The sequence below is a fragment of the Carassius gibelio genome, chromosome A5 (genome assembly GCF_023724105.1).
Source record: "Carassius gibelio isolate Cgi1373 ecotype wild population from Czech Republic chromosome A5, carGib1.2-hapl.c, whole genome shotgun sequence".
Classification (NCBI taxonomy): domain Eukaryota; kingdom Metazoa; phylum Chordata; class Actinopteri; order Cypriniformes; family Cyprinidae; genus Carassius; species Carassius gibelio.
Window position 1 is genome coordinate 28,148,726 of NC_068375.1, and position 11,838 is coordinate 28,160,563.

The 11,838-nt window shown below is 35.6% G+C and overlaps 2 protein-coding genes and 1 pseudogene across 3 annotated transcripts; 2 read left to right on the top strand and 1 right to left on the bottom strand.

The window, feature by feature from the left end:
* Positions 1–282: 282 nt before the first annotated feature.
* Positions 283–3,054, bottom strand: ogfod2 (2-oxoglutarate and iron-dependent oxygenase domain containing 2). 2 transcript variants are annotated; one of them, XM_052592960.1, is made up of 7 exons: positions 2,574–3,054; positions 2,431–2,479; positions 2,239–2,349; positions 2,058–2,157; positions 1,850–1,974; positions 1,474–1,731; positions 283–846 (listed from the first exon to the last, which is right to left on the bottom strand). In XM_052592960.1, the coding sequence occupies exons 1-7, from the start codon at positions 2,618–2,620 to the stop codon at positions 577–579; spliced, it is 960 nt and encodes a 319-aa protein (XP_052448920.1). In that variant the 5' UTR covers positions 2,621–3,054; the 3' UTR covers positions 283–576. The 2 variants fall into 2 exon arrangements, with proteins under 2 accessions (XP_052448920.1, XP_052448919.1); XM_052592959.1 differs by having other exon boundaries at positions 2,431–2,487.
* zgc:113436 (uncharacterized protein LOC503528 homolog) lies at positions 3,044–6,470 on the top strand. The gene is made up of 8 exons (XM_052592958.1): positions 3,044–3,399; positions 3,671–3,864; positions 3,962–4,073; positions 4,157–4,298; positions 4,370–4,424; positions 4,511–4,768; positions 5,622–5,732; positions 6,033–6,470. Exons 1-8 carry the CDS (start codon positions 3,231–3,233, stop codon positions 6,282–6,284), a joined length of 1,293 nt encoding a protein of 430 aa, XP_052448918.1. The 5' UTR covers positions 3,044–3,230; the 3' UTR covers positions 6,285–6,470.
* A 925-nt stretch (positions 6,471–7,395) lies between these two features.
* Positions 7,396–10,854, top strand: LOC128014987 (ABC-type oligopeptide transporter ABCB9-like; annotated as a pseudogene).
* The last annotated feature ends 984 nt before the right edge of the window (positions 10,855–11,838 follow it).

The window sequence follows — 11,838 nt, forward strand, 5'->3', positions numbered from 1 at the left end:
CAGAATATTTATGTGACTTGTGGTCAGTGTGCATTGGATGTTTTTTTCTGTATATGAATACGTGTAAATGGAAAGGTTGCAAATGATGGATATTGGCCAACATGAATTTAACCTCTGTAGGAAAAAAAAAAACTTTTTAAAATAATAATTCTGTTAGTATTGCTATAAGCAACAATTTTCTTTTTTTTTGCAACTTGAATTTTGGTAAAGCAAATGAGGTGGCAGATTAAAAATATTTACTGAAATGTTTTTTTTTTTTTTTACATATAAACCATACACCAATTATTATTCTTATTTTTTGTTTGTTTGTCTATTTATTTTATTGTACATCTCAAATTCCTTGTATATATTAACAGTTCATCCTAAGATAAGAAATTGACGGACATCAATAGCAGGTTTAAAACCACTACATTTACAATCATCAGGTCATTTACAGTCAAAATTACCCATAAACAAAAACCCTTATACCCCTTTAGTACTGATTTTGAAGAAGGCACCAAAATCATTTTACCCTGATTGCTGTACAATAAATTTGATGGAAATCTTTAGAACAGCACCCATATGCATTGAACAACATCATGTTAAAGAACATGAGAATGTACTACTAGTGTTGTCAGGGTCCATGGTGAAGCCATCACTGAATCCGTCACTCTCCACTAGTGTGGGTCTCTTACCACACATAGGGCAGAGTTTGTTCCTCTCACGTGAAGCTCGCATCCATATGATCAGGTTCCAGCGTGTGCCTGAGGAGATGGGTAGAGCTCCGTGCATGTGCTGGCCTCTGTGAAGCAGACCTTCAGTAACGTGATGCTCCACCTCCACACACTCCGTCTCACTCAGAGGCACCTAAAACAAACGTACATGATCAGGACATTGTAAATACACCTTTAACATGTATAACTAGGCTGCATGCTTGTAAAGTGAACTAAAGTGTTGTATAATTATGAAATAAAATCTCTTCTTGAAGAAAGTGTTCACTTGTGCTTTTAGGGGGGTTAAATGGTGAATGTGATAATATTTAATCTTATTTTATTCTACTGATTGTACTGTACGCATTAAGGAGAAGATTATACATTAAATCGGTTTTTCCCAAACTTCTTGATGCAAAGGCCCTTTAGTAAGGACTCCCCCTTTTAAAAATAATATTATCTACACTGAAGAAATGTATAAAAATGCAACACTTTTGTTTTTGCCCCCATTTTTCATGAGCTGAACTCAAAGATCTAAGACTTTTTCTATCTACACAAAAGGCCTATTTCTCTCAAATATGGTTCACAAATCTGTCTAAATCTGTGTTAGTGAGCACTTCTCCTTTGCCGAGATAATCCATCCACCTCACAGGTGTGGCATATTAAGATGCAGATTAGACAGCATGATTATTGCACATGTGTGTCTTAGGGTGGCCACAATAAAAGGCCACTCTATTATATTATTATTTTATAGCTTTATTATAAACTATAAATCACTCCATACCTGTCTCATGTCTCCAAAGAACAGGTTTCCTTCTGTGAAATCTTTCCCAAATGACACATTGAGCGTGACTTCAGCGTTGTCATAATGATAGCTAAGGTCCAAGTCTTCACGCATAGCATACTTGACGACGAAAGCCTTGTGACTGTCCAGACAGCTTCCTCCACAGTCACTGTAGAGCAGAGCCGTGAGTGGATGCAGATAGACCTCCCTCAGTGGGGTGATGAAACTCTCATCAAAGCCCAGTTCATTGAGGAGAATCTGTATTCATTGAGAGAGATTTCAAATTATTATTAAACAAAGAACAATTTTAGTAAGCCTTTTGAATGCAATATCAATCACACAATCTGGATTAAGTGTGTATGATAAAAATGTGTACTCCATAATTGTTCATGGTGTTCGGTCGGCCCTTTGGTGCGTCCGACTGTTCAAAATGCTCCAGCTCTTCTATAAAGTCCTTGCAGAATTCCTTTCGAAACACCGGGAATCGGAAGACCCTTGGTGCTTCAAAATAAACAGTTTGTTGGCATAATTTATCTTCCAGAATAATTTCCATAATTTGGAAACTGTGGAAAGAAGCAGCTCACCTGCCTCTGTCTGGATGAGATTCATCAGTCCTTCCATGGTTGCATCAGTAGAAGTACAGTATTTTACCAACTGTAAAAACTCTGGGGCCAGGAATGACTCCTTGCATGGGATAGATGATATTATATTATATCAGTGAACGATCCTGAATCATAGACTACCTGCACTGCCGAATATAATTACCTGCAAATAATAAACATGTTGATGTAGAGGTGTATAAATCTCCTTGATGGTAGCTGCTCTCTCTGCCGATTTCAATGTATAATGCTGGCGTCTCTCGATTTCTGCATGTATCTATAAATAAACGACTGAGTAAATAACCACTCACAGACCTGATGTCCATCGTTCCCACAAGAATGATTTCTGCTCTCTCACCTTTCCAAGCACGTCTCTGAACTGAGATTCAGACACACAACCCAGGGATCTGAGGATCTTAAGCAAATGTCACTGGTGTTCAGACACAAATGGCTAAGTATTTTACGTTAAGCCAATAGACATTGTTGTTGTAGATCACTTACATTTTGATAGTCCTTCCTGAACTGGTTCTCAGAGACGAAACGCACATGAAGCTTGTATTCTTCAAGAAAAATATTATCACTGAAAAAACAACTGCACGTGTAAAATCTCTCCATAGTTTTTTTCTGATTTGACTAATACAGATTTAGTATTTCTAACTACATACTGATATATATTTATACAGGTCCAACCGCTATTTATAAAACTCTCGTAGATCAAAACTGTCAATCTCTCCAGAACTCCGCCCACTCAGTGAATGTTTTGGAACAACCAGAAATATGTCCGTAAAGAAACAAACTGCGTCGCTAAAATAAATACATAATTAAAATAATCAGATTTATGCTATGCTATGCTAATTTTTTCTGTGTATATGAGTAAAAATATTCAAGACACTTCTTGCACTAGTGCCTATCTAAAAAGAGCAATAAATACCGACTGATAAAGGTAACGTTTACATCCTGGTACGTCTCTTAATTCCTTCCGTCCGACTATTATTGTGTGTGAGCGTGCAAGTTCAAGGCAAAACTCGAGTTGTTCAGAAACACGTTTTACTTCCCCCTAAATCGGTGTGCTTGCAGTTTTCAATTTAAAATCGGATGGTTATTTAGCGGTGTCACCTGTTATGTATTTAAAGCCTGGGAGCTTATATTGGCAGCAGAATGCTGAGTGTGGACTCGTTGCCAGTCGCGGAGGAGGAGGTGGTGGAGTCAGGCTCGAACAGACTCGGGGATATCTTCACGTTTGTTGCCGAAGGCTGTTATCCTCAAACCATGAATCCTATTCGCAAGAAAAACCTTAAAAGATATGCTCAGAAATTTATGATTGAGGGTAAGAGCTCATCTCAAAATCGTTATAATGTCAGTAATCTCTCTTGTATTTCCTGAAAACATTGTTTAAAGACATAAAGCTTTTTATTTTCATTTCTCATGTTACTATGTTAACTTTGACAGGCCGAACAATAAAACTGTTATTGTGTATATGTAGGTTTGAACATTACAAATGAACAATAACTTAGATTTGTTAATTTAATTATCTGTTTCTTTATTTATTATTGCTTTATTTTACTATCTCTTACCTTTCTCTATGATAAATACTATAGATGGCCGGTTGTATTATGTGGGCCCGAAGAAAGAAGAAAAGCGAGAGGTAGTGATTGAGGCAGAGCGGAAGAGACGGATTTTCCTGGAGTGTCACCTCAATGACATCGGGCATCACCTGGGACAGAAGAAGACCGTCCACAGGATTCAGAGTAAATACTACTGGCTTGGCATTGTCAAGGATGTTGTGGATTGGGTATGCAGTGGATGTCATCAATCTGACACTTTTAGGAATGGAGAGGTTTGGTATCGTCATGTAAGTCATCTACAAGTCACTGTATCATCTGTTTCAGATTAAAGTGTGCGAAACGTGTCAACACGCAGAGCAGAATAAAAACCAGGCTAGAACGGTACGACCCATCAAAGTGGACGGTCCTTGGGACATTTTGGCGGTTGAAATAATTGGTAAAATTTCGTATGGGTCTTTTTAAGCAGCCTAATCTGTAACACATTTCTAAGGAGTAACCAAATCTTGTCTTCACAAACAGGTCCATTCCCAGGCACTGTACATGGAGGGAACACACACATTGTTATTATTACAGATTACTACACTAAATGGGTAGAGGCCTTTCCTGTACAAAAGAAAGATGGTCTCTGTGTTGCACGGTGCATTTCATCATCTGTTTGCAGGTGAGATAATATTGCACCATTAATAAAGAATAAATATGCTGATTATTGCTAAAATGCTTTTTTTTTTTCAGATTTGGCCCTGCAAAGACCATATTTTGCTCTCAAAGTGCTGACTTCTGTGAGGAGGTAAAATGTTTTTGTCAAAATACCAACCTTTCATGCAAACGCTATTGATTGTATTATTATTAATGCATTATTATTGATTGTTATAGGTTACAAAGCACCTGTGTGACCGGTGGAACATAGTGCATAGAGTGTTGTCCGTAGACCAGCCGCAGCGGAACGCACTGTATGACCGCAGCAGTAATCTGCTCAGAGAAGCCATAAAACAGATGGTGGTGGAGAAACAGGTGGAATGGGATGATTTTCTCGATTCAGTTTTGGCCACCTTCAGGACATCAGTCAACCCTACAACAAAATTTACACCACACTTTTTAATGTTTAACCGAAAAGCCTGCATATCTAGTGAGGTAAGACGATGAACTTTTAAAATATGATCATTTTGTTATATGAATTAATGTTTTTAACTGTAAACATTAGAATTTAATCATAAATATATTTTCACATTTCAATGGAGAAACAGTATATTTTAAATTTGTTTATTGGCATCTTGGCATATGCTCTCCTGTAAACACTATGAATGAAGGCAAGTATCAATGATTCCAAAACTGGTACTGATATCTCTGTTAGATGGATACATTTTCTAATTGCGTAAATACAGCCATTCAGCATTACAGTAAAATATGTGCCATTATTTTAACATGCAATAAGCTTAAACCGTTACAGAACATTACAAAAAATTATACCTTTTAATTAAAGTCAACTTAAAACAGTCTTCACATAAACCTATTATAGTAAATGCCACATTTAGCTGTGCCTTTAATTTAGTGTGTTGTATATAGGGACTGTCAGTGCTAGCTCCCTTTGTTTTAATAAGAGCTGTCAATTTCATTTTACCCCCACTAAGTTTATTATGCGCATTCATTTTTACAGTAAATAAGAAAATCTGTAGTCACAAATTTGGTATCAATATTTTTATGTGAGAATTATCATTGAGACAAGCACGTTGCTGACCGGATGAAAAACAGGTAGCCAGACAAAGCTTGAAACACACAAGTGTTCTGTGGGTTCTATGTGTCCTCACAAAAATGAGTGAGGGGAGGTGATCATAAGATAGTTCTATATGCAGACTATCCTTGATTGAATGCACTCTCTCTCTCTGTTCAGAGCTGATGCATGTCACACAGAAGATAATAAGCAAGAAGTTACACTGACTGAATTGCTATTAATAATCAATTTCTTGTTGTTGTTTTTTAAACACAGTTTGATCCTCTTAGTTGCTATCAAGACCAGGAGGATGAGACCGTTAATGAAGAAGACACAAACGCTTTTCTTTGCTCCATGCACGAGCAACAGAATAACATCAGACAGATGGTAAAGTCTGCGCATTTGTTTTAGTTAAATTTTTCTTAGTCCTGTTATTTACTTATACATTCATTCTCAATACTCTGCTCTTTTTGTATGTATAAGAGATACAACAGAACAACTGTACTAATAGATCAGTTAATCAGATTAGCGATCCATTGTACATGTTTAACAACAATCATATATTCAAAATGCATGTCTAAAAAAAACACAGATTTTAGTGCAAACAAGCTTAGAAACACTGATTTTAGTGCTTTGAAATTGTTATTCCCTACCATTCTCCTGATAGTGTTCTTTTTTCTATAACAGGTTGTTACAAATATGAATGTCGCATACAGACAAGAAAAGAAAAATGCAAAACGCAAGGCTAGAAATATGCCTTCCATCACTCTCACTGTGACGGACCCATTGTTCACAGCGGAAACACCCACAGCAAAAAAGCTTAAGGAAAGCCTCTACCTGTCTTACCCAGTGGAGACAGTCTTAACCACAGTCCAGAATGTACCTGAAGCCAAGAAGAACGGCCTAGAATATCCTCTAACAGACTCTGATGTGCACTAAAAATCTTTTTTTGATTTGACTAATCATAAAGCACTATCCTCAAAGTGTATTAGCATAGACTACAGCTTGAAGACTTGATATCTGCAGTAAGTGGTCCACAGAGAGCAGGTCAAGCAGATGAACTTATGTTCACTTTCTGTTTCAGCATGCAATGTAGCAAGATTAAAAGATTGTATTTTACCTCAAGGCGTTCACTGACACTGATTTTTTTTATTTAGTGACTGAACTACATCTACTAAAGATGTAGACGTCTGCTTTGCTTGGTTGAATAATGTCCCAAAAGACATTTTTTATCTGGATTTGTTTGAGATTAGTCATCTGACGACCACAGATTCAATATTATCTGAAAGAATGTTGTGTAAACATTAATTATGAAGATTGTAATATTCAGTGTTCATTATCACAGAAAATAGATGTATATAGATAGATTACTGAGTTTTTTCCAACAACAATTTCCAAACGACATTAAAAGTGCTTCGTTGTTTACTTAATCAGTAATTCATCCATGTGCGTGGAAAGGAAACTTTAAAGTTCTATATGTCATTAAATAGTTATAAAGTTTCAGACTTTATGTCGTAAATACTTTTTGCTCCATTAGGTTTCAAATTATGATAAATGCTATCCAACAATTGACACTTTTCATTTGTAATAAATGGATCTGTTGATCAGTTTAAATCAGTTACTCTGTGGCCAATGTGACGCATCCAGTATCTTCCTGTTTGCCTTTGAAATAACTAGTTAAAAAAAAAAAAAGGTGCAAGAATGTGACCACAGATAGCAACAATAAGATTGACGTCACCTTGTTACTTGTGTCATCATTTGGACAGCATACCATGTGGCAACATGCCTGAAATAAACCGTCTAGTGTTGAAATGTCATGTTAAATTCATATTTTATAATTCCTATAACTTTTGTTTGTTTATATATATATATATATATATATATATATATATATATATATATATAACACCAACCTATTAGCTGCCAACGCCTATTTTAAACTTTAGACCGCACTGATAACAACACCACAATAGAAATCCATTTGGTCATTAAAAGTTCTTCAAAGCCTCAAGTGTGGTTATTAATAAAATAAGGACAACATAGTGTTACTATGTTACATGCCCATTCAGGGGCCACTATTGGCTGTCTCTTTTTGTACTGTACGAAGGACTCTGGTTTGCTGGCCATTGCTTTCTCCTCCTCTCTGCCGTGTCTAAGTTCACTCTCATAGTTATGGCTTAAATATTCTAAGAGTAAACATCTTAAGTGGAATTTCATGAGTTAATCTTTTATTTATCTATCATTTGTGACAGTAAGTAATGCTAATGTTGGCCCATTAGTCATTCTTAATAAACAATCTAATGGAATGTATTGTAAATGTACATTATGATTTTATACATTAGCATCAATAAATAATATACAATAATCAACATAAACCAACAATGCTTTTAATGGACTAACAATTAACACTTACATGTACTTACAGCTAACTGAAGCATGATACATGATGCATTAAATATTGTTACTGCATAAGTGCTATGAAATGTATTTAACATTTAATGTCAATAGATTTTGAGAGTTTGGACTGGACTTTTTTTCTTTTTCTTTCTTTCTTTTTTTTAAACATAGTTATCAAAACACAATCTCTCACTCTGTTTTGTTACATAAAGTATCTTATGCCCATCAAGGCATTAATTTGATTTTTTTTAATGAAGGAAAACAATTATATTGTTATGTATTATTACAACTTAAAAATAATGGTTTCTATTTTAAAATGATATAATTTGAATAATAATGAATAATTTTTTGCTGTGATGGCAAAGCTGATTTGTTTGCATAATTTCTCCAGTCTTCAGTGTCATATGATCCTTCAGAAATCGTTCTAATATGCTGATTTGATGAAAGCCATTTTTTATTATTATATGAATGATGAAAACATTGCTTAATATTTTTGTGGAAACCGTGCTACATCTTTTCAAGATTCTTTGAATATAATGCAAAAGAAAAGCATTTTTTTTCTTCAAACTTTTGAACAGAAGTGTGAATAAAAGTTACATGTTAATCATATTGACAACAGAAGTTGTGTATTTCCAAACCTAACGGTCTAATTGCAGTTTGCAAATCGTTGCAGTGTTATGATTGAGCTAATCTTTACTCTAGTTATTACATATGTGAATGCTTTGATTTGTCATACTTGGATGGTAGCACATCTAGCGCATTATATTGTTTAACATATTGTTCTCATCTATAGCGTTTATCAGCTCATAGTGTTAATGTTTAATTTTCCTATAGGTGAGGCATTTATACCTTATTACACGGGCAAGCGATAGATGGCATTGTTATCCAGAAAAGCATGGATCATTTTGCCTAGCCAATGATTAGTCTCACTGGTTTGGCTTTGGTTAGGTGAGCAGTTAAAATCATGTTTTTTATAGACCCTACATAGTGTGAATAATCATTTTTTTGGGGTTTCTTTTTTTTTTTTTTTTTGGTAGTCCATAGCCACTGGATTTCGTGGAGGTGTCTTTTCTGTTACGTTTGCCAGGATGAACATTAGACTTCGAAACTTTCTCTTCAGATCACTAATGCATCAGGAGATGGGGTTCTTTTATGCCAACTATACAGGTAAAGTTATGGCTCCAATTAAAACCTAATACTTTAATACTATTATTTTCTGCCTTCAGGAAATTCAAATCAAGTGGTATTTTAACAATACTGTTTCAAAGACTTCTCTGGACCGGCGGAGGTACAGAAGACATTAATGATTCAGCTCTTAATGGTTTGCATTACAGGTGACATCACCTCTAGACTTACCTCAGACACTAGTCAGAGACCTCATCTCACAGAATGTCAACCTGTTCCTGCGCAGCTTGGTGAAAGCTGTGGGCATCTTGATATTCATGTTTGGGATGTCATGGAAGCTGTCTGTAGTCACCATTACGGGTTTCCCATATATAGCTGTGGTCTCCAAGCTGTATGGAGAGTATTACAAGGCAAGTTATGCATATACAAATACTTATGCAAATGCATTGCATAAAAAACATTGGCGAGTGGTGTATTATAGTTCATAGCAGCACATATTGTTTTATATTTCACATTATAATAGCATTTTAATGCATTGATACAAAAGATACAACACATTTTTGATGTTTAACAGAAATTAACCATAGAAGTTCAGACAGCACTGGCTCAGGCCAATTAAGTGGCAGAGGAAAGAATATCAGTCATGAGAACGGTGTGAAGTTCAGGAAGGAGGATCAGAAAGGAGACTCTTACTACAGCAGACTTCAGGAGCTGTTCATTCTTAATAAGAAGCAAGCAGTTGCCTATGCCTGCTTTATGTGGTCCAGCTATGTAGGTATCTTGAAAGCTTTATGAAGCTTTTAATATTTGTACTCCAAATTCTCAGTTATATAATCACATTTTTCTAATACATAAATACATTTCTCTTTTGGGGCATTTAAAACATCTTATAGATCAAAAAATAAATAAAGAAAATAAATCAGCAGTGTCAGTCTGAACATTTATACTATTTTGGGGAGGTAACATTTTTATCTTTAGGTCTCTGAGTTGGCCTTGCAAGTAGCAATCCTATTTTATTGAGGCCACCTAGTGGTGACAAATCAGATGAGCGAAGGGACCCTTATTTCCTTTATCATCTATGAGCTGGAGCTCAGAGAGGCCCTGGAAGTATGGTGTTTTTCCTCTAATATGTGTGTGCGTGATACTCATGATGAATCTGACATACAAAGTCTTACTCTCTGTTCTTTTTACAGAGTATATCGTCTGTTCCAAGGCTTTGGCACTGCAGAGAAAGTGTTTGAATATATTGACAGGAAACCTAAACATACCCTTGATGGTCAAGAAACTCCAGAGACATTTGAAGGGCAGGTGGAATTAAAAAATGTATATATTAAATGTATTCTTTACTGAAGGTAGACTTTAGATAGAAGGTTACTGACTAATAGCAAATGCATAATGCACATTTTTGTTAGTGTCTGAGCATATAAGATATGTTCTGATTCATTGGCTGTGATGTTTTCACATTCCGCCACACTTTCACACTCAGCTTGGACAGATAAATAGCTTGTTGCTGAAATCCTATTGCATTGCACCTATGTGTAAGGGCTGAATAATGTTAATGATTTGGGCTAAAAGCACAAAGGTTAAACACCTGATTAACGTCGGGTAGAAGAACCGGGGTAACATAAGAACCACAGAATTATTGAGATACTTAATGACAGTTGTGCTATGGTTGATCTTAGTGGGAAGCAGCGATGCAATTAGTGTATTGCAAGTGCATTTGAATGCTCTGTTTATTTGTTTTCTCTCTGATAATGCCAGTGAAGCTGTAACAGAATTCCTAGACACAAGAAGAAAAACTAAACCCACATTTACTTCTCAGAATGTATACTTCAGTCTTCGCCCATGGCAAGCAAGTGCACTGGTTGGGCCCTCTGGTGGTGGAAAAAGCCCCCGTGTGTGTTTTCTGGAGAACATCTATGCCCCTCAGCAAGGCCAAGTGCTAGTGAATGGCCGAGCTGTGAAAAAAAGGTGGAAAATGTGCTGAGGCTGATCTGTCATACTGCATTTCGAATAGATACATTATTTTGTAAATACACTTTTAGAATTTCAGTTTGTTTTATCTGTACTTGTATTGTTTTCAATCAGGACATTTTGTGACCTTAATAGGGCAGTAGTTCCTGATAATGCGAGCAGTGGTTAAGTGGTCTAACCAAAAGCAAATTATAGATGAAAGTTCTTTGTGTTTTAATGGGTAGCACTGGTGAGTCAGGAGCCTTTTCTGTTTGCCTCCACTGTTCAGTTGAATATATCCTATGGTGTACCTGAAACTCCATGGAAGCGGTTTTAGAGCTGCCATTAATTGCCAATGCACATGACATTTGATTTGAGCTATATTAATTATATTATTTTTATTTGACATGATATGTGTACTAACACAGAAAAAGAGTTTGTAACAGAGCTTGGCTGATAATTCATCTTGCTGCTCTGTCTTTTGTCTGCTGTAGGGGTTGGAGAGAAGGGCACTCAGCTGTCTGGTGGGCAGAAACAGAGAGTTGTCATTGCTCAGGCTCTCATCACAAACCTTTGCATTCTCATTTTTCAGTCTTGCATTAGACTTCATTTGTGTTGTTACTTTGTTTTTAGGTTCAGAAGGCTCTGAACAACGTTTTAGTGATGGCCCACAGAGTGTGCACAGTGGAAAGAAATGTTATTGTCCCATACACTACTAATACAGTTAATAGTATATAGTTTATATTATGTATTAATATTTCTATCACTTTTTTATATTTTTTTTATCAGTTTATTTACTTAAACTGATTTAATTTCTTCTTTCTCATTTCTAAGTTTTGGTTATTTTTTTCCCTTCATCTGTACTATTATTTTATTTTAGCTTTTTATAAAAAAAATATATTTTAGATTTCATAAAAAAAGTATGTTAGCAGTGTTATGCAGTGTGACGCACAAACGTATGTTTTACAAATTTTGAAAGACATTAGAAATGTAATCATCATTTTGGAGAAAGTTTGTA

Coding starts and splice junctions, on each gene's coding strand:
- zgc:113436 (XM_052592958.1), top strand. CDS start 3,231: ATGCTGAGTGTGGACTCGTTGCCAGTCGCGGAGGAGGAGGTGGTGGAG. Junction 3,400..3,670: donor TCAGAAATTTATGATTGAGG/GTAAGAGCTCAT, acceptor TAAATACTATAG/ATGGCCGGTTGTATTATGTG. Junction 4,425..4,510: donor GTGCTGACTTCTGTGAGGAG/GTAAAATGTTTT, acceptor TGATTGTTATAG/GTTACAAAGCACCTGTGTGA.
- ogfod2 (XM_052592959.1), bottom strand. CDS start 2,687: ATGGAGAGATTTTACACGTGCAGTTGTTTTTTCAGTGATAATATTTTT. Junction 2,158..2,238: donor AACATGTTTATTATTTGCAG/GTAATTATATTC, acceptor ATCCCATGCAAG/GAGTCATTCCTGGCCCCAGA. Junction 1,975..2,057: donor TCTCATCCAGACAGAGGCAG/GTGAGCTGCTTC, acceptor TTTATTTTGAAG/CACCAAGGGTCTTCCGATTC.